General features: G+C 40.7%; 1 protein-coding gene across 13 annotated transcripts in view; it reads left to right on the forward strand.

Moving 5' to 3' along the window:
• The first annotated feature begins 2,375 nt into the window (after positions 1-2,375).
• Positions 2,376-22,366, forward strand: part of itpr1b (inositol 1,4,5-trisphosphate receptor, type 1b) — a 139,569-nt gene continuing 119,578 nt past the window's right edge. For 8 of the 13 annotated variants that reach the window (XM_090240978.1, XM_090240980.1, XM_036983368.2 and 5 more), the window contains exons 1-3: positions 2,376-2,581; positions 7,336-7,449; positions 14,490-14,560. In XM_090240978.1, the coding sequence (XP_090097104.1) occupies positions 7,358-7,449; positions 14,490-14,560 (163 nt within the window). In that variant the 5' untranslated portion in view covers positions 2,376-2,581; positions 7,336-7,357. The remainder of the gene's footprint in view (positions 2,582-7,335; positions 7,450-14,489; positions 14,561-22,366) is intronic. The other 5 variants (XM_090240981.1, XM_090240987.1, XM_090240985.1 and 2 more) reach the window with 1 other exon arrangement.

A 22,366-nucleotide genomic window follows, 5' to 3' on the forward strand; every position in this document is an offset into this window, starting at 1 on the left:
GAAAGTATATTTTATATTTCAGATTCTTGAAAGTAGCCACTCTTTGCCTTGAAGAAAGTTTTGCACACACTTGGCATTCTCTCAACCAGCTTCATGAGGTAGTCACCTGGAACGCATTTCACAGGTGTGCCTTGTTGAAAGTTAATTTGTGGAATTTGTCTTCTTTCTTAATGCGTTTGAGCCAACCAGTTGAGTTGTGACAAGGTAGGGTTGGTATACAGAAGATAGCCCTATTTGGTAAAAGACCAAGTCCATGTTATGGAACAGCTCAAATAAGCAAAGAGAAACAACAGTCCATCATTACTTTAAGACATAAAGGTCAGTCAATACAGAACATTTCAAGAACTTTGAAAGTTTCTTCAAGTGCAGTCACAAAAACTATTAAGAGCTATGATGATACTGGCTCTCATGAGGACTGCCACAGGAAAGGAAGACCCAGAGTTACCTCTGCTGCAGAGGATAAGTTCATTAGTGCTACCAGCCTCAGAAATTGCAGCCCAAATAAATGCTTCACAGAGTTCAAGTAACAGACACATCTCAACATCAACTTTTCAGAGGAGACTGCATGAATCAGGCCTTCATGGTTGAATTGCTGCAAAGAAACCACTACTAAAGGACACCAATAAGAAGATGATACTTGCTTGGGCTAAGAAACACGAGAAATGGACATTAGACCGGTGGAAATCTGAATTTTAGATTTTTGTTTCCAACCACTGTGTCTTTATGGCACGCAGAGTAGGTGAACGGATGATCTCTGCATGTGTAGTTCCCACTGTGAAGCATGGAGGAGGAGGTGTGATGCTGTGGGGGTGCTTTGCTGGTGACACTGTCTGTGATTTATTTAGAATTCAAGGCACACTTAAAACCTCTCAGGGATTGGCGTCCCCCTAGCGGGACAACTTCCGGTGAAACTGGAAGGCGCGCAATTCAATAAATAATCATACAAATTATGGATATTAAACATTTAGGTACACAGAAGAGTTTTATATTGGTTGAAAGCTTACATTCTTGTTAATCTAAATGCACTGTCTGATTTACAGTAGCTATTACATAGAAAACATGCCATGCGATTGTCTGAGGACAATTTTTCCATCGGCACAGGTTTCATAAATTCACAAATAGCAATTAAATATTCACTTACTTTTAAAAAATCTTCCTCTGATTTGTCATCCAAAGGGTCCCAGCTAAAACATGTAGTGTCGTTTTGTTAGATCAAATCCTTTATATCCCAAAAAATGCAGAAAAAATTCATCAGAAAATCTACCCCTAGACTTTGTTTCAACAAGTCAAAATACGTTTCTATTTACTCCTCAGATACCCTAAAATGTAATCAAACTATAATATTTCTTATGGAAAGAAGTATGTTCAATAGGAAACCAATTTTAGCAAGTGCATCTTGTCTTCGTGGCGCGCCCAAACACAAATTTCCAAGAATGTGTCCCTGTACTAAAACTAATATTTCTTATTTGTTTTGGAAGTTACAAGCCTGAAACTTTGAACATAGACTGCTGACACCCTGTGGAAGCCATTGGAATTGCATCCCGGGAGCTACAATTAAGTATGCCCCTATACTTTCCATTGTAAGAGCATAGTCTCTCCCCCCAAAAATTCTGGTTGGTTTTTCTTTGGATTTTCTCCTACCATATCTATTGTGTTATAGTCTCCTACATTATTTTAACATTTCTACAAACTTCAAAGTGTTTTCTTTCCAGTTATATGCATATCCTGGCTTCAGGGCCTGAGCAACAGTCAGTTTACTTTGGGCATGTCAGTCAGGCGGAAATTGAAAAAAAAGGGGCCTAGTCCTAAGAGGTTTTAACCAGTATGGCTACCTAAGCATTCTGCCATCCCATCTGGTTTATGCTTAGTGGGAATATAATGTGTTTTTTAACAGGACAATGAACCAACACACCTACTGTACAGGCTGTGTAAGGGCTATTTGACCAAGAATGAGTGATGAAGTGCTGCATCAGATGACCTGGCCTCCACAATCAACCTACCTCAACCCAATTAAGATGGATTGGGATGAGTTGGACCGCAGAGTGAAGGAAAAGCAGCCAACAAGTGCTCAGCATATGTGGGAACTCCTTCAAGACTGTTGGAAAAGCATTCCAGGTGAAGCTGGTTGAGAGAATGCCAACAGTGTGCAAAGCTGTCATAAAGGCAATGGGTGGCTACTTTGAAGAATCTAAAATCTAAAATATATTTTGATTTATTTAACACTTTTTTGGTTATGACATGATTCCATATGTGTTGTTTTATAGTTTTGATGTTTTCAGTGTTTTTCTACAATGTAGAAAATTGTAAAAAATAAAGAAAAATGAATGAGTAGGTGTGTCCAAATATATATATATATATATATATATATATATAGCGAAAGGGGCGTTTCTTCAAAGTGCATGTGGAGGAGGTAAGAAGGGGATTGCCGCTGAGGACAAATTCAGCTGTCAGAGACGTGGTGTTCTCACTGGAGTGTCAGCCGGCTATCATGGAATTAAACGAGGACAGCGCAGTAGAAATTCACGTTTGCTGATCCTTCCTGAATCTCTTCTATTTTCGTCGCATTCTTCCTTTTGTGAAGGTAAAGTCGTATACACATCCTCATCCTGTAGCTTAGTTTTGCGAGGAGCATCCTCATCAAACGTCAATTGTCAACGAAGTACAGTACGGCTAACCCATAAGTTGTGGCTAGCCTACCTCGACATAACGTTAGTAGGCTACGGCTTCTACCGTTTTTATTGCATTGAATTTCAAGTTCACCAAAATGGGCCTGTATAGTAGAATTAAACCTGAAATTTAAGACGTCAACATTTCAGAGTGTTTTAGACTCAAAGTGACATGGCAGCTGTGGGCAATACTGACACAATGTAACCAAGAGGTAAATGTGTGGTTTATGCGACTCCGTTGCATTTGACAGCTTCACTCAGGATGTAACCATGTATCCTAGCAAGCAGGCAAAGACTGGCAACGTAGCCCAACATTGTAATTACAATGTATCAATATAGTCATTGTCAAACAAATCTAATGTTTGGGATTAGTGTTAGTGTAAATGTAGGATTAGTCTAACTTCTTATCTGTATTGATTCATTTTGTTTCATCCTAATGATTCAGAAGCCTATCTCAAGCAATTGTTGCCTACATCAATGACAGCGTAGGTAAACAAGCCATGCAACAGTAAAATATAATTGTTAGATGGTTGTTTCTGATGGAGTCAGATAGACCTATTGCCACATTGTAGATGTCTATAGTATTTGCGTCTGTTTGGATGAGGTTTAAATTGGGGATGTTGATGACGAGGTGCGCTGCCTGTTTACAAACAAGTGTTTTTCACTGGGGATTTGGACAGGAATTATTATTACTAATGGATAGGTCTACAGACATTTCCATTTGGACACTTCTGGGAATTAGAGTTGTAGGATTGTCAATGTTTTCCATAAAGATGAGGGTGCTTGTGAATGTAGAGTTTTAAAATAGGCTTATATTTTCTTTGAGTTTTCGTTCACATAGCCTATGTGGGCTATCACTCACTTCGCAGCTATCTGCATGAGCTGTGTTGGTTGTTGAACACTATCATTTGAAACAATTTATGATCAAGTCAAATTGACCTAAAACAAATGTGATGTACAAGGGGACCTCTGTCCTAAATTACTACTGTAATGGACTATCGTCCCATGCAAAAGCCCAGGGATATGTAAATGTTAAACAGATAATCAATGCAAAGACAATTTAGATTACACCAGCTCTAGTTCAGAGGTTATATGGTGTCTTGTAGTGCATAGTATAACAAATGTCACCTATTAATGCATTTAATCCAATATGTTTTTCTGTTCAGGTTTGTTAATTTGAATGTAGCATCAAATTCTTAACTGTCACTCAGAGGTTCTCAACAGAAGTGGTACAGTGTCACTGCAATCAGTATGCAGTGACTTTGGCCCTGTGCTCTGACCAGTTTTTCTCAGGGCCGCATTCATTGTTACACACTGTTTCCATAATGATTTCAATCACTTTTTGACTGCACCTCTTTTGATTTGTACGAAACCTTACATACATGTTTGCCCATGGTAGAAGTGGTCTGAAAGTTACATTTTGGACCAGAATACCCAAACAATCAGGAGATAGAGGTACCTAAAGTTGACCCATTTTACATACCCTACCCCACAATGAGACATCCATGTCTTCATCACGTCAAATATAAATAAATAAAAATTGTAAACTCAAATTCATCTCATTTTCACATGTTGTAGCTTAGACCCTATTTTACATAATCTGAGGTGTTTGTGTTGTGCCAGCCATGCATGCTCTTGAATACAGGGTGCGTGTCATTTCAATCGTAGAAACAGAATTCTGAGAATGGACCTATCCCTTCAGACCACTGCAATTTAGCTGGTACTCTATTTAAATTTAAATTGAATTGAAATTGCAACTTCCAATTACTACCAGAAAGATGGCTGACTTCCATAGGAATGTCTGTTCTATTATCTATATTTCTATGATTTCAATAGGTTTCCTATGGAAGATTGACAGTTTAATTTAAAACAATAGATATTCCCACTCAAGTCAACATTCTATCATGTGTGGAGCTCCAACCAGCTTTGTGGTAGCACTTGAAAGTTTACATTTGAATTGTATTTACATTTTAGTACAGTTATAAGCCACATGACACCAACCCTGTATTCAATAGTATACTGTGTCTCAACCGATGGTGTGCACATCACAAACACCTCAGACGATGTAAAATCGAGTCTGATCTACATACACTGAGCGTACAAAACATTAAAGACACCTGCTCTTTCCATGACATTGAGTGACCAGATTCATCCAGATGAAAGCTATGATCCCGTATTGATGTCATCTGTTAAATCCACTTCAATCCGTGTAGAAGGGGGGATACAGGTTAAATAAGGATTTTTAAGCTTTGAGACAATTGAGGCATGGATTGTGTATGTGTGCCATTCAGAGGGTGAATGGGAAAGACAAGATTTAATTGGTTTTGAACGGGGTATGTTGGTAGGTTTGTGTGTGTCAAGAACTGCAACGCTGCTGGGATTTTCACACTCATCAGTTTCTCGTGTGTCAAGAATGGTCCACCATCCAAAGGACATCCAGCCAACTTGACACAACTGTTGGAAGCATTGGAGTCAACATTGGCCAACATCCCTGTGGAATGCTTTCGACACCTTGTAGTGTCCATGCCCAACGAATTGAGACTGTCCAGAGGGCAAAAGAGGGTAAAACTCAATATTAGGAATATGTTCCTTTTTGTTTTGTGTATATGAACATGAACATGAACAATATCGTTATTCACGTGTTTTGAGTAATTGACGTAAAATATATTTTTTTAATATAGAAATTATGAAATAGTTTACCAACCCTTTTTGTGAGCTTTCAAATAATATACATCTCAACCATTTATATTTTTCAGTGATGTAGACATTGATGTCTCATGTTAGGGTCAACTTTGAGCACCTCCATCTCCTAAATGCTTTGGCATTCAAAAGGTTACTTTCTGACCACGTCTACCATGGGCAATCAATTATGGAAGGTTTTGCTGGAATCAAATGGGGTGCAGTCAGAAAGTGATTGAATTCAAATGGAACAACCCTTATTCAATTCTTGCTCTGTACTGCATTGTGTGTGAGAGATTTGGCTGTGTTGACACTAGAGGTCGACCGATTATGATTTTTCAATGCCTATACCGATTATTGGAGGACCAAAAAAGCGACGATTTTTATTTATTTATTTGTAATAATGACAATTACAACAATACTGAATGAACACTTATTTTAACTTAATATAATAGATCAATAAAATCAATTTAGCCTCAAGTAAATAATGAAACATGTTCAATTTGGTTTAAATAATGCAAAAACAAAGTGTTGGAGAAGAAAGTAAAAGTGCAATATGTGCTATGTAAGAAAGCTAACGTTTCAGTTCCTTGCTCAGAACATGAGAACATATGAAAGCCTGTGGTTCCTTTTAACATGAGTCTTCAATATTCCCAGGTAAGAAGTTTTAGGTTGTAGTTATTATAGGAATTATAGGACTATTTCTCTCTATACCATTTGTTTTTCATTAACCTTTGACTATTGGATGTTCTTAGAGGCACTTTACTATTGCCGGTGTAACAGTATAGCTTCCACCCCTCTCCTCGCTCCTCCCTGGGCTCGAACCAGCAACACAACGACAACAGCCACCATCGAAGCAGCGTTACCCATGCAGAGCAAAGGGAACAACTACTAGAAGGCTCAGAGCGAGTGACGTTTGAAACGCTATTAGCGCGCGCTAACTAGCTAGCCATTTCACTTCGGTTAGACCAGCCTCATCTCGGGAGTTGATAGGCTTGAAGTCATAAACAGCGCAATGCTTGACGCACAACGAAGAGCTGCTGGAAAAACGCACGAAAGTGCTGTTTGAATGAATGTTTACGCGCCTGCTTCTGCCTACCACCGCTCAGTCAGATACTTAGATACTTGTATGCTCAGTCAGATTATATGTAACGCAGGACACGCTAGATAATATCCAGTAATATCATCATCCATGTGTAGTTAACTAGTGATTATGATTGATTATCGATTTTATAAGATAAGTTTAATGCTAGCTAGCAACTTACCTTGGCTTACTGCATTCGCGTAACAGGCAGTCTCCTTGTGGAGTGCAATGAGAGAGAGGCAGGTCGTTATTGCGTTGGACTAGTTAACTGTAAGGTTGCAAGAGTGGATCGTCCGAGCTGACAAGGTGAAAATCTGTCGTTCTGCCCCTGAAGAAGGCAGTTAAACCCACCGTTCCTAGGCCGTCATTGAAAATAAGAACGTGTTCTTAGCCGACTTGCCTAGTTAAATAAAGGTATAAAAAAATAAAATAATAATAAAATAAAAAATCGGCAAATCGGCGCCCAAAAATACCGATTTCCGATTGTTATGAAAACTTGAAATCGGCCCTAATTAATCGGCCATACCGATTACTCTGTCGACCTCTAGTTGACACCCTTCGTTCGCCTATGTCGACACACAAATACACACAGCATGCACCAAACTGTTTGTTTGATTGTTTAATATGTAAACATGGGCCATATCTTGGCATGCATGCAATGCTTACTTCCCATTCTCCACACTGTACAAATCCAATACATATCCATTCGCACACATGTTTGGCAACACTTTACCTTATGTTGCCATTATACCTATGTAACTACACAGTAGTAGTACACGGTAATAGCGGTATAGGTTATTTAATACATAATATGCAATTAAATATGCAGTATTTATCAGTGTAAATGACTGTACATCTGTGTGGTTTATTTGTCATGCTAACTTTTGTCTGTTCCATCTTTTCCAGGCACGGTCCTGGGTGAGGCAACATGTCGGACAAGATGTCCAGTTTCCTCCACATAGGCGACATCTGCTCCCTCTATGCGGAGGGCTCGACCAGTGGATTTATCAGCACTTTAGGGTATGTCTGTCTGCCTACTGTTTTACAGCTGCATATGAATCCCATCCCTCTCAACTTGAATTCTCATTGAAACCCAACTGATATTCATGAAAAACATGATCTTTAATTGAATAGATGCATGCCCATAGATTCATGTCTGTCACAGTACAGTACACAGCCAAGATCAGACACCAGTCTGTGCACATGTACACATGCAAATACACAGACAGATCCAGGTACCAGTGGAAATATGAACCTTATTGGTGTTTGAAGCCAGGGAGACAGCTGGATCTGCAGCCAAGGTGATAACGTAGAATAATGGAGGGATTTAGTTTATTGCTTAGTCTGAGTCATGGCTTTTACTTCACAAGTTTAATTATGTTTGCTCCCCCAATGTTATTAGCAGAATAAATCCGTGCTAATTCCATTCTTATGGAAGAAACATCGTGGTGGTGAAGTGTATAATAAGAACAGCAAGATTGCAGAATTCTTGTCATTGAGGTGATACTGTTCTATGCCCTTAGAACACACTTTGATAAATGGCAAGGCAGAGAGTGTTTGGAACTGGAGTGTGAGAGGCAGAGAGTGTTTGGGACTGGAGTGTGAGAGTCAGAGAGTGTTTGGAACTGGAGTGTGAGAGGCAGAGAGTGTTTGGAACTGGAGTGTGAGAGGCAGAGAGTGTTTGGAACTGGAGTGTGAGAGGCAGAGAGTGTTTGGAACTGGAGTGTGAGAGGCAGAGAGTGGTCACGTACTTTTGGAGTCCAGCTGATGCAGGATAGCAGTGGAAATGGGGAAAAAGAGAAGTGAGGGTGTTATTAGCAAATAAGAGAGTGAGATGAAGGAACAAGGGAAAACTATAGGAAAGATGAGTGTCAGGGAAGAGAGGGATGGGGTTGAACGAGAAACATGTTATACTGAATGGGATAGTGTCAATGGGACACGATGCAGGTGATGTCATATTGTGGGAGGTTTATGGGATGTGTTGGCTCTCCTCTTTCTCCCAAGTTGTACCATTAGTAAAACCTGAAATGATGGGCCTAAGTGGCTTCAATTATTTTGCTTCCTGTGTTTGAATTTAAATATTGAGAGCTTATGCAATGAACTGTAAAATTGATAAAATGTAAACTTCAGTTCTTCCTCTAAGTACTGATACCCATTTACCAAAGAGAATTAGAGAGCATTTTTGCACCTCAACTTTCATCACGGCCAAAGTGAGGTTTGAGGGAGATCATTGACTGAACCGTGACTGGATTCACAAAAGGCTGATGGACTTGACAACACTTCTGGAAGGTTATAAATTATTTCAGCCTCTAGTTCTCTGGCGTCAGAGCAGCTTGACTGCCTCCTGTTCCTCCTCCATTTTCTGCTCCTGCCATTTGTTGTTCTTTTCCCTCAGTGAAAATGAACATGGCATCTGTATTGCCCTTTCTACTCTTAGCCTCCTCGTTTAGCAGTCTTAATCATACCTCGTCACTATCTGGCCCTTGAGTCCGTTTCTGCCGTAACATTGACTCTTAATAGCATAATGAAGCCTTCTTGCTCCTTGCTCAAACCAGCAAGGTGTTGTAGCAAACACGTCTTAGTTGCCTAGACACTAGTGGTGGGGAGTTGAAACCAAAAGGATAGATTCCTCGATTCCTTGCCCGTCGACTCCCATTTCCGGGTGTCAAGCTAGGAATTGACTCTTCAGATTCAGTAGTTTTGCAATGGAGGAGACGAGTAGTTGCCATAGGCTACTTCCGAGAACACAAACTTGCATCTTTCACAGCACCTTTTAGCCATGGGGTACACTCGCAATGGCTGCCTGGTATTGTGATGCAATAATTTCCATGATAATGTAGAATATACATTTAAATGATGTTAACTGATGTGGCTCATGCAATGGAATATAATTTTTGTAATGTCAGTTAAGTTGAATCAACAAATCACAGCACGTATTTTACTTCCTGCTTTGCGACACGCAGTTGCCAGAAGCCATCTGTCTAACCAAACTTGGAACTCATGTCTAAAAATCACGATTTTGCTCATCTGCCATTTTTTTTTGTTAATCTGTTTTTAAATCTGAAAATTATAGTAATTTATTAAACTTTTATAGCGCTTTTCATTAGACAGAATCTCAAAGCACTTGTTAAGCAAAATAAACAAGTTGTTCAAAAATAATTATAGGCTACAACAGTAGCTAGATCAAGTCTGTTTTGAAAGCTTCTTGAATCCAGCAGATGGACAGCCGTGGTCATGAGAGGATCGGGAAGCGTATAGCTAGATGGTCATTCCATCAAAAAAATCACTCTGCTATCCGTAGCTATGATGCACTGGCTACAATGGCAAACCATGTGCGATCATCTGATCAAACTTGCCCCAGCTAGCAGCCTAGTGCTAGCTTGTTTGAATGGCCATTATGGTAGCTAGTTTGCAGTTTGGGTGTCAGTGAAACTTTATGGAGTGAAAAGTACACAATTTCTTGAGGAATGTAGTGAAGTAAAAGTTGTCAAAAATATAAAAAGTAAAGTACAGATACCCCAAAAAACTACTTAAATATTTTTACTTAAGTACTTTACACCCGTTACATTTTGAATGCTTAGCAGGAAAGGAAAATTGTCTAATTCACACACTTATCAAGAGAAAATACCTGGTCATCCCTACAGCCTCTGATCTGGCAGACTAAACACATGCTTTGTTTGTAAATTATGTTGGAGCGTGCCCCTGGCAGTGTTGGAGCGTGCCCCTTGCAATGTTGGTGCTTGCCCCTGGCAATGTTGGAGCGTGCCCCTGGCAATGTTGGAGCGTGCCCCTGGCTATGTTGGAGTGTGCCCATGGCAATGTTGGAGCTTGCCCCTGGCTATGTTGGAGCGTGCCCCTGGCTATGTTGGAGCGTGCCCCTGTCTATGTTGGAGCGTGCCCCTGGCTATGTTGGAGCGTGCCCCTGGCAATGTTGGAGCTTGCCCCTGGCTATATTGGAGCGTGCCCCTGGCTATGTTGGAGCGTGCACCTGGCTATGTTGGGGCGTGCCCCTGGCTATGTTGGAGCGTGCCCCTGGCTATCCGTAGATTTTAAAAACAAAAAAATGGTGCCTAATATAAGGAATTTTAAATGATTTACACTTTTACTTTTGATTCTTAAGTATATTTAAAACCAAATACTTTAAAACTTTTACTCAAGTAGTATTGTACTGGGCAACTTTCACTTTTACTTGAGTTTTTTTCTAATAAGGTTTCTTTACTTTTACTCTAGTATGAAAATTGGGTACTTTTTCCACCTCTGCTAGTTTGTTAGCTTGTTGATGAACTTGTATGATGACACCAAAGTTTTGGGACTATTCTTAGAAATCAGCATGTATCTTACTTGCTACTTTTTAACATTTGGCCAACACGATAATGTTTCAGCTAGAGCGGTCAGCTGTGCTGCAGAACTCTGCACATTAATCATGGCAAAACAAACTGCCTTATTAGGAAAGCTAATTTGTGCTATTAGATACAATTTCACTACGCTAGCTAGCTAGAGGGTGCATTAAGCATTGAATGTGTGAACTTCCGTTTTCATATGGATTGATTTGAGACTGGTTCAGCCAGCATGCAGACACTAGCTAGCACATTTCCATGCACATTTAGAGTTGAATAAATCCTGATTCTAAAACCACAAACACCTTAACTAGATGTAGAATTAAGTAGTGAAGACTTGCTCATTAAAAAACTTTAATATTAGGTGCCGGTTTATAGTTTTTGGAAAGATTAACTCAGATTCTTTTGAGGATGAAAGGGTGTTCAGTGGACGATGTCACCTTGGTAAAAAAAAAAGAAGGATGTTAGGGCATATTTATCATATTTATAGCCAAACTTATTTTTAGTGATCCTGTCTGACGTGAGACAATTCCGGTACTCTCGCAATGGCCGCAAGTTCACCCATTATGCCACCATTGACTCGCCCGTTCTATTAATTCTATTTCTATGGCAGCACACATGTTCAGGAGCGGAGGAGAGGAGAAAATCTGGGTCTAAAAATGGTTCTTACGTTGACCGCGGTCATTTGGCTGGTCAATTACTGTCTTCCAAAATTCCATGACTGTCAATGCCCTACTTGACAGTGCTTGTTTGTCAAGTTGCCAACGTTGCACTGGTAATCACTTTTTTTATATAGCAACAGCAGGCAGTGTACAGGAGGCTGTGATGCTGTTGGTTGTCTCTGTGTATCATACTGACCACTGAGAGACAGCTGTATAATGAGCCACCTGGTCTGCAGCTGATTTAGAGAGGACTGTTCTGTTTGCTACTGTACCAGGGGCCTATAATCTTTCCTTGGCTGGCTGCATCCTGGAACACAAAGCAAGACTGAAGCCCTCTGGTGATTTTACATATCCGCCATGACACCTCTTTACAGGCTCAAATCAAAGTTTATTGGCTGCATACACAGATTTGCAGATGTTATCACAGGTGCAACGGAATGCTTTTGTTTCTGGCTGCAGCAGTGCAGCCATCCCTAGCAATACAAAACAATACACACATAATCCAGAAGGTCCCCAAAGAATTTGCACAAAGTATCAGGACGAGCAATCAAAACGATCTCTGCATACAAATCCAGTTGAATGACATCTTGCAGGAGTCATTAATGCAGATAGGCCTGAATCTTTCCATTATCGGCACAATGCAGTTCATCCATGTGATACATGAACAAAATATTAGTAATTTGATATGTAAAACAAGTACAACTATCCTAACCCCATTCATTCCCCTTGGGGAGATGCTTACAGTGTATTTAAAAAAAATCTAAACATAAGAATGTCCTACAGTACGATACATAGCCTACACACTGCATGGGCTATAAAAGGAAAATGCTGACTGGACTGGATCCAGAACCCCATCGAGGTGTCATATTTATATTTCAGACTACCTGCTAAGCATCCTGTGTTTTGCAGCCAGTAGTAAATCTGACTGAGCTATTATGTAAAGGATTTTCATGGGTCTTATAACTGTGTAGTTACACTAATTACTACAGTAACGTTGTAGTTACATATTGTTTTACTAAGTGCATTGTAATTGCAAAATAAGGGAGTTGAGCGTGTCTTGCTATTTTCCAGGTAGTATATGCCTCTTGTGTAATAAAGAAAAAGCAGCCAACTTCGTTATTATTATTATTAGTTACAAAATATTAGCCCATGTAACATGTCAATACAATGTTGTGACTAGTGTAATTACAGCGTAACTACACAGGTATGAGAGCAACACATTTTTATTAAAATGCTAGATCCTAATAGTGTAAATGCTTCAGCAGAATTCTCCAAGAACGAGGATCAGTAACAGGCCTAATTCTGATTCTTGCATTGCTGCACCAACATAGGAATCAAACAGAGAGTGTTCGAGGAATGCCAATCCCAGATGTTCAGGTGTTCAGATTCCAAGTGCCTCCAATATTAATTCAGCTGTGTTGGTTCATAAGGCACAATGGTTTTAGATGTTTAGGAGTTAAGTGTGAATAGGCGTGTATTAAGAACTATTATTTGTAATAATAAGGGGGAAAAATGCTCTTGAAACCGTCCTAAAAGGTTTAACACCCTAAAAGGTTTATTCACAGGCAAAGCCCTAATCCTTTTGATATTTCACCAGCTTCTCCCAAACCAAGTATTTATTTTCATAATAACCCCTCAAATATATATATACATTTAAGCCAGGAATCTCTGCCGAAGCTGTTCTTGCTCTGTTTATTTTTAGCTCAGAAGGTTTGGCTTAGGTCTGAGTGAGCAGACTGGCTTAGCATTGCTGTGAATGCCCTTACAGCAGGTAGCGGGTGAAACACAGCTCACATCCACTGTTTAGGCAGTTTGGTCTCAGGCCTTTATGTCCTTATAGTTTCTCTCAATGTGCAGCCTCCAGAGAGGGCAGCTGGATGCCTCTGCTCTGCTTAGCCAAAATTGGGCATACTGAGTTTGATGGGCAGCTCCCACAGCAATCTGCCCTCTACAATTCTTGACTAATATTCCTTTTGTTGATACAATGAAGTAGTGGTATTATGCACTGTGATGCTGATTGGTGACACATGCAGGATAGCCTGGATCAAAATGACAGTCATGCTTAGGAGTGAAAGAGACGGGTGTAATAATGAAGATGGAGACTAAAGGGGCAATCTGCAGTTGCTACATCCATTTTTTGCAATTCTAAATTATGTATACCCATTGATTCTTAAAGAATATACCCCAGCAGAACCCCAAAATACAAGCTTGTTTTACTCTAATGTTTGTAAACAATGTAAATGTAGGCCTAAACAAACACTATATAGCCTTAAAACATGGTTCAAACTGTCATTTTAATGTCATGCATGATCAGTCCATGGATGGTCAGTCCTAGCCTCCAGTCAATCCTTGCGTTTGTTACCAAATATTGATGAGCCTGTGCGCCAGTGGCAGCAGTGGCATCACTCAAGTGGGTGCTGCAGTAATGGTGGTCCTGTTTGAGCACGGAGTGGCTGTTGGGCACAGCGAGGTGCGCTGCTGAGGCTGCGGCCCTATCTGTCTTTAACCACCTGGCTGTGACTGAGATGCTTCCTCCTCCATCGATGTTTCCTCTACGCTGCTCCGTTCATGATCCAAAGTGCTTGAACAACCCTCCATGACCCATCCATCAGACGTCTGAACTTGCTGGATTAGCTACCTAAGACATTTATTGGTTCACTTTGATTTCTTGGTGTGTATGCAATTCAGCTTTTAGCTGTCATGTATACTGAAATGAACGTTAACTCAGCATCCATAGCTCTGTCTTAAGAATTTCAATGTGGTAACATTTCTCCTGTCCCATCCCTCAGCCTTTTCCCAAAACAGCAGTGGGGTGCCCAGCTTTGTTATTGTTTCATCTTCAAATTTCCTTTAAAGTATTTAAAAATCCCTTTAAAGTATTGAGTGACTCAACATCATTATTTGTACTGTGTATGCACGTGCATCAGTAGCATCCACTGCTGAGGAGGAAAATTGTAGCTGATGTTATTGTTTGTCTGTTTTTGGAGGCTAGATGGATGTGCAGTCAGATAAATTAATATTCTGAGTGTTTGACAGCTGTCATTGCTCCTCCTGTCCTCAGGCTTGTGGATGACCGCTGTGTGGTACAGCCAGACACAGGCGACCTTAACAACCCACCCAAGAAATTTCGAGGTAAGGACTATCACTCTGTTCAGTCTGCTGTTCAAGTGCAAGCACTCAACCAATATTGTTTGCTCAAACAATCAGCAAGGACTTAAGGCATCGCTTCATGTGACCTTTTTTCACTATAGCTTGCTCTCTCAGACCAAATCAAATAATACTTTTATTTGTCACATGCTTTGTAAACAACAGGTGTAAACTAACAGTGAAATGCTTACTTACGGGCCCTTCCGTAATTTTATAATAGCAAAATATTAACACAGGCAATAAATATACAATGAGTAACGATAACTTGGCTATATACACAGGGTACCAGTACAGAGTCGATGTGCAGGGGTACGGGGTAACTGAGGTAGATAATATGTACATATAGGTAAGGATAAAGTGAATAGGCAACAGGATAGATTTTAAACAGTAGGAGCAACATATGTGATGAATCAAAAGAGTTAGTGCAAAAAGGGTTGATGCTGATAGTTCAGGTAGCTATTTGACCTCTTAAGGATTAGCCCTTTTTTTCCCCAATTTTAGCCTAAAATGACATACCAAATCTAATTGCCTGTAGCTCAGGCCCTGAAGCAAGGATATGCATATTCTTGGTACCATTTGAAATGAAACACTTTGAAGTTTATGGAAATGTGAAAGGAATGTAGTCGAATATAACACAATACATCTGGTTAAAGATTATTCAAGAATAAAAAAGCAGTTATTTTGTATTTGTTTTGTGTACCATCATCTTTGAAAAAATTTACCATCATCTTTGAAATGCAAGAGAAAGGCCATAATGTATTATTCGCGCATGGCGGGTTGAAATATGATTGCTTGTGTTTGTTTGATGGGGTGTTGTCCTCAGATAATAGCATGGTTTGCTGTCGCTGTAAAGCCTTTTTGAAATCTGACACGGTGGCTAGACTAACAAGAAGTAAAGCTTTAATTTGGTGTATTGCACTTGTGATTGTATGAAAGTTAAATATTTCTAATAATTAAATTTGAATTTGGCGCTCTGCCATTTCACCGGATGTTGTCAAATCAATCCCGTTAACGGGATTAACTGTGCAGCTGTATAACTTTTTGGGGATCTGAGGGCCCATGCCAAATCTTTTCAGCGTCCTGAGGGGGAAGAGGTATTGTCGTGACTTCTTCACAACTGTGTTGGGGTGAGTGGACCATGATCATTCTTTAGTGATGTGGACACCAAGGAACTTGGACCTCTCTGCCCCCTCCATTACATCCCTGTTGAAGTGGATGGGGGCGTCCTCGGCCCCATTCCTGTAGTCCACGATCAGCTCCTGGCACCACACTGCCAGGTCACTGACCTCCTTATATGCTGTCTCATCATCATCGGTGCTCAGGCCAACCAACCTTGTGTCTTAAGCAAACCTAATGATGGTGTTGGAGTTGTCCGTGGCCACACAGTCATGGGTGAACAGGGAGTATAGGATGGGATAAAGCACGCACCCCAGAGGGGTCTCCGTGTTTAGGGTCAGCATGATGGATGTGTTGTTGCCTATCCTCACCACCTGGGGATGGCCTGTCAGGAAGTTCAGGATCCAGTTGCAGAGAGAGGTGTTTAGTCCCAGGGTCCTGAGCTTAGTGATGAGCTTTGGTATTGGATGCTGCAATAGTCAATGAACAGCATTCTCACAGTAGGTGTTCCTCTTGTCCAAGTGGGAAAGGGCAGTATGGAATGCAATAGTGTGGAGTGGATTTGTTGGGGCAATATGCGAATTGGAGTGGGTCCAGGGTGTCTGGGATGGTGTTGTTAATGTTAGCCATGACCAGCCTTTCAAAGCATTTCATGGCTACAGATGTGCTACAGGGCAATAGTAATTTAAACAGGGTATTTTGGTGATCTTGGACACACTATGGTGGTCTGCTTTAAACGTAGGTATTACAAACTGGGTCAAGGAGAAGTTGAAAATGTTGCCAGCTCGTCAGTGCATATTTTGGGTACGCGTCCTGGTAATCCGTCTGGTCCCGCGCCCTTACTCATGTTGGGTACAGAGAGTGAGATCACATAGTCCTCCGAAACAGCTGGTGCTCTCATGCATAGTTCAGTGTTGCTTGCCCCGAAGTGGGTATAGAAGGAATTGAACTCGTCTGGTAGGCTCGCGTCACTGTGCAGCTCACGTCTGGGTTTCCCTGTGTAATCCGTGATAGTTTGCAAGCCCTGCAAAATATGCTGAGCGTCAGAGCCGGCACAGTAGGATTCGATCTTTGTCCTGTATTGATGTTTTGACTGTTTGATGGGTCATCAGAGTTCATAGCGGGATTCCTTATAATCGTCCGGATTAGTTTCCCGCTCCTTGAACACAGCAGCTCCTACCTTTAGTTCTGTGTGGATGTTGCCTGTAATCCATAGCTTCTGGTTGGGATATGTATGTAAGGTCAATGTGGGGACGACTTCATCGATGCGCTTATTAATGAAGCCGGTGACTGATGTGGTAAACTCCTCAATATTATAGGATGAATCCAGGAACATATTCCAGTCTGTGCTATCGAAACAGTCCTGTAGTGTATAATCTGCTTCGTCAGACCACTTCTGTATTGAGCACTGGCACTTTATATTTGAGTTTTCGGACAACTTCCGTATTGAGCACTGGTACTTCCAGCTTGAGTTTTTGCTTGTAAGTAGGAATCAGGATGATAGTTATGGTCAAATCTGCCAAATGGAGAGCTTTGTATGTGTTTCTGTGCGTGGAGTAAAGGTGATCTAGAGGGTTTTTTTTCACTCTAGTTGCACGGGTGACTTGCTGGTAAAAGTGAGTGTCCCCTGTTCTCTGATAACATTACACTGGACATGATGTCAGCTGGAAAAAGCTGTTTAGATTCTCTTCTCTGAGGCCATCGTCATTACATGGGGATTATAACTAAGTACTGTATGTTTAACCAAGTGGTTTGTGCTCCGTGTAACCATTAGATCAGCAGTAGTTGACACTGAGGAGATATAAAAGGTATTTTGAGACATGGAGATGTGACCCCTGCTCCTTTGTTATGAAATGTGAACTGGTGTCTTTGTGTAAATGAAGCTGTAATGAAGATAATTAACCTTGCGTTCACTTGCCACCCCTCAGCCCCTGACTGAAATGTGGCACTAGGCTACATTACAGTACAGTTAGTACACCACAATGTGTCACCTAGTGAGAGGCCTGTACCCTGTGTTAACTCTGAGGGGAAAGTATGTTTAACTCTGATGCCCTTTGTTCTTTCACCGCTAAAACCTAACGAGAATTTTAATCTATATTATTTTATCTGGCAGTGGCAGCATTTAAGAATTAAGCTTTGTGCAAATGTATCAAATGTCTTTGGACTGTAAAGCATTCTGTAAAGCGATTGATGGCGGAGTGCCATGTTTCTTATAGTTATTGAGGCTGACGTGTAGAACTAGCCAGATGCAGTCCATTTCCTGCAAATGTAAGCAGTGTGGATTACGCTAGGACATCTCTCAGAGCTAAGTGTTCAGAGACTGTCTAGAAGTCTGAAACAGGATTGTGTGTGAGTAAAATGTACTATTTTCTGGCAGTTTCTCAAGGCATTCGGGATTCTTCTACTACAAGTTATGAGTCATGCTTTTGATCAATGTTTGACATTAATGAACACAGCCCAGGGGTTCTTGCATTAGATCAGATTGATCTTCATACATCTTTCATGACAGGTCTGATAGACTTCACTGTTCATTTCCACATTTCCATCAACAGGTGAGCGAGCACTCAGTTAATATAGATTGATGCAGTAGTGCGGATGATGCATCCAACTGGGTGTTAGACTCCAATGTGTTTCCAGGGTTTGGTTTTGCCTGAGTTTTGCTCTCAGTAATGTTGTCTGTGAAGTCGCAAACTGTTTGGTGGTTTTGAGGCCCATTTGTGATAGCCAAAAGCAACCCCTGGTGTCTTGGTTCCAATGCAAACCCTTATTCCCAGCTTGCTGTTATTGGGATTTTGATTTTGATAGGCTGAGACAGCAGCAAAAAAAGTTTGTTTGTTATTTAGTTAACTTTGCTTTCACTGGAACTAGAGCTTCATATCTTCAGAGGCATCTTAATTCATGAACAACAACACTGTCCTGAAATAAAACACGTTGATACATCTACGAGTGTATTTTGACACTGCTGTTTTAAACCCTACCACATTTAATACTTGGATGTTCCGGAATTCACTTTCTATTGCTTTAACATATCAAATCCAAAGTATAGGTTTAGTCATTCAACAACATCAAATAGTCGGAGGACTCGGAAAAATTACTGTGATTAGTGAAGTGAAAGTACATTGGGACTCGTGGGGTTCATCATAAATTGCCAAGGCTGTTTGAACTGGCACTGTGCCAATCTGATTGCCATAGAAATGGTATATTGCCCTTTCCCAGATGGAGATTTCAACGGTGGATGAAGTTATGCTACAAAATTGCTCTTTTTTTAGCTCATGTTGAACACATAGGCTTGTGCGTAATGCAAATGCTGAATTTCATAATTTATTGTATACTGTCAGCCTACATAATAAGATAATAGACTACACTCTCATTTATAGCACTTTGATGAAAACTACATTAGGTTATTTTGGAGAAGCTATGAATTTGTATGATTGGTTGGAAATTATACCAATGCTCTGTTTTTAGCTTTATTCTCAGACTTATTCTCAAACTGTTACTTTCCCCCCCACTAACTAAAAACCATACAGGCTAGATGTTATTGGGACTTTAATACTGATCAGTGATGTGTCAGACAGTAAAGCACCTGGAGTGTTTACAGTAGAAGCCTCCCTGCATCTCAAGGTCAGTGCAGCAGAATGATTCTGGCATCAGCAGGGAGGGCCATCTGGGAGTGGTTGTGAGACTCCTGCTGATGGGCTCCTGGAGGCGCTGGCTGCATACTGTCTCGGTCTCCAATGGAGCCCTTTTCAAATGAGCACAAGGCCTTGGCAGGCCTCCAGAGCAGACCTTTAGTAAATTATTTTTTGAGTGAATTGACGTGATGGCCAATGTGAGTTACATTTACTCGAATCAAGGTCATGTAAATTTAATTGACCTTTTTATTCCTGAAAATTATGAGCCCCACTTTACTTTATATAGATTTCAAGACTAAAGGCTGGTTTATACTGCGTCTATCGACATGTCTGTAGATAGTTGTCGCAGTGAACATTCTATTGCTGTCCTACATCAAACTTGTCATTGTCGCTATGAACATGTATAAACACAAAAACGACAGGCTGCATGACATCAACAGCCTGGTGGTCAGAAACCCATTCGTTTAAAAATGTCAATCTAGCAAATCAGGCAACTAAAAGCAACTTTTTAAACAATGTTTTGACTCGTTTCTAGCTTGTTAGCTAGCTAGATAACGTTGAATTAGCTGGCTAGCCAATTCAAATAATGACCATATATAGCTGACAACATCTTAACTTTAGCTAATTTGTATTCGCTATTACAGGAAAATAAACTCAAAACAAGATCATTATTTACAAGTTAATGGTGAGCTAATTACAGAAAGTGGCTTATTGTTGTGAGTTTGATGAAATAAAAGCAGGCCATTCTAACATAGAATTTTAGAACTTGTACACTGTCTTGTTGGCCTAACGTTATATCCTAATTTGACTTTGGTGCAGGTCATGTTGCTCTTCACATTACCGTCTCTGGTAAACACACACTATATCAAAGTTTATTTGTCACATGCACAGGATACAGAAGGTATAAATGGTACAGTGAAATGGTTACTTGCATAGTGGAGTCTTTTGTTTGGACATGGAGCTAGCTAGCTACCTGAACAATGATTCATAATCCCAACTCATAATGTTCCTACCCTTCATGAATCTGCTGGTAGCTAAAGCTAACCAACTAACTAGGTTCAATGTTAGCTAGCTAGTTAACATCAGGCTATAACTAGCAATGCAAATGTCTCTGAGATACAAATAATATTACTACAAAGCTCATACACGTAACGTTAGCTAGCGAGCAAGCCAGCTAACGTTAGCTAGTTAGCTAACAATACGCTTTAACTTACAATGAAAATGCCTTTCTGACAAAATTAGAAACTTATAGTATCTGAAAATGTAGCAAGCTAGACTCTCTTACCCGTATACATGGATGAACACTTCTCCCTCTCTGTCATGGATGACATGGTTACCCTTAGTTTGAAGATATAATCCAGAGACAGGTATTTTATACAAAGCCTTCTTCTGTGTGTTCTCTTTTTGACTCCCTCTGCATTATTTGCAATGAAACGCCAGAATTCTCTCCATCTGCTTCCACCGGGCATTCCACTGATTTTAAAACACGGTCCACCAGAAAGTGGAGAGCATTAGCAACACTTTGCAAAATCTTTTGAAAATAGCTGTGTTAGAAACGATTACCTACACGTACCGATGTGTCTACGTTGAAATGCCTCTCCTGTAAAGTAGTGATGCTCGACATATGCTTAGTTTCCTGAAGCGAGTCACAGTTTATGTCAACCTTCAGGTTCAATGGTGACAAAATTAAGAGGTGGTGTGTAATGAAACACACCACAGCTACTCTTGTACAGTGCATTTGGAAAGTATGCAAACCACATGACTTTTTCAAAATTTTGGTACGTTACAGCCTTATTCTAAAATGGATTAAAAAAATGTTTACCTCATAAATCTATACACAGCACCCCGTAATGACAAAACACATTTTTTTTTTTGCAAATGTATTCAAAATAAAAATAGATACCTTATCTACATAAGTATTCAGACCCTTTGCTATGAGACTCAAAAATTAGCTAAGGTGCATCCTGTTTCTATTGATCATACTTGATGTTTCTAAAACTTGATTTGAGTCCACCTGTTGTAAATTGAATTGATTGGACATGATTTGGAAAGGCACACACCTGTCCTTATAAGGTCCCACAGGTGACAGTGCATGTCAGAGAAAAAACCAAGCCATGAGGTCAAAGGAATTGTCGTTTGACCCCCGAGACAGGATTGTGTCGATGCACAGATCTGGGGAAGGTTACTAAAACATTTCTGGAGCTTTGGTCCCCATGAACACAGTGGCTTCTTCCTAGAGCTGGCCGCTCAGCCAGACTGAGCAATCGGGGGAGAAGGGCCTTGGACAGGGAGGTGACCATGAACCTGATGGTCACTCTGACAGAGCTCCAAAGTTCCTCTGTGGAGATGAGAGGCTTCCAGAAGGACAACCATCTCTGAAGCACTCCACCAATCAGGCCTTTATGGTAGACTGGCCAGACGGAAACTACTCCTCAGTAAAAGGCACGACAGACCGCTTGGCGATTGCAAAAAGGCACCTAAAGGACTCTCAGACCATGATAAACAAAATTCTCGGGTCTGATGAAACGAAAATTGAACTTTTTGGCCTGAATGCCATGTGTCACATCTGGAGGAAACCTGGCACCATCCCTACGGTGAAGCATGGTGGTGGCAGCATTATGCTGTGGTGTTGTTTTTCAGCGGCAGGGACTGGGAGTCTAGTCAGGATCGAGGGAAAGGTGAACGGAGCAAAGTACAGAGGGATCCTTTATGAAAATCTGCTCCAGAGCGCTCAGGACCTCAGACTGGGGCAAAGGTTCACCTTCCAACAGGACATGTCTCTGAATGAACAATCTTAAGCACACAGTCAAGACAACGCAGGAGTTGCTTCAGGAACAATCTCTGAATGTCCTTGAGTGACCCAGCCATAGCTCAGACCTGATCTAACATCTCTGGAGAGACCTGAAAATAACTATGCAGCGACGCTCCCCATCCAACCTGAAAGAGCTTGAGAGGATCTGCAGAGAAGAATGGAAGAAACTCCCCAAATACAGGTGTGCCAAGCTTGTAGTGTCATACCTAAGAAGACTGGAGGCTATAATCG

Source organism: Oncorhynchus mykiss, chromosome 7 (genome assembly GCF_057628025.1).
Source record: "Oncorhynchus mykiss isolate SJ-2025 chromosome 7, ASM5762802v1, whole genome shotgun sequence".
NCBI classification, from domain to species: domain Eukaryota; kingdom Metazoa; phylum Chordata; class Actinopteri; order Salmoniformes; family Salmonidae; genus Oncorhynchus; species Oncorhynchus mykiss.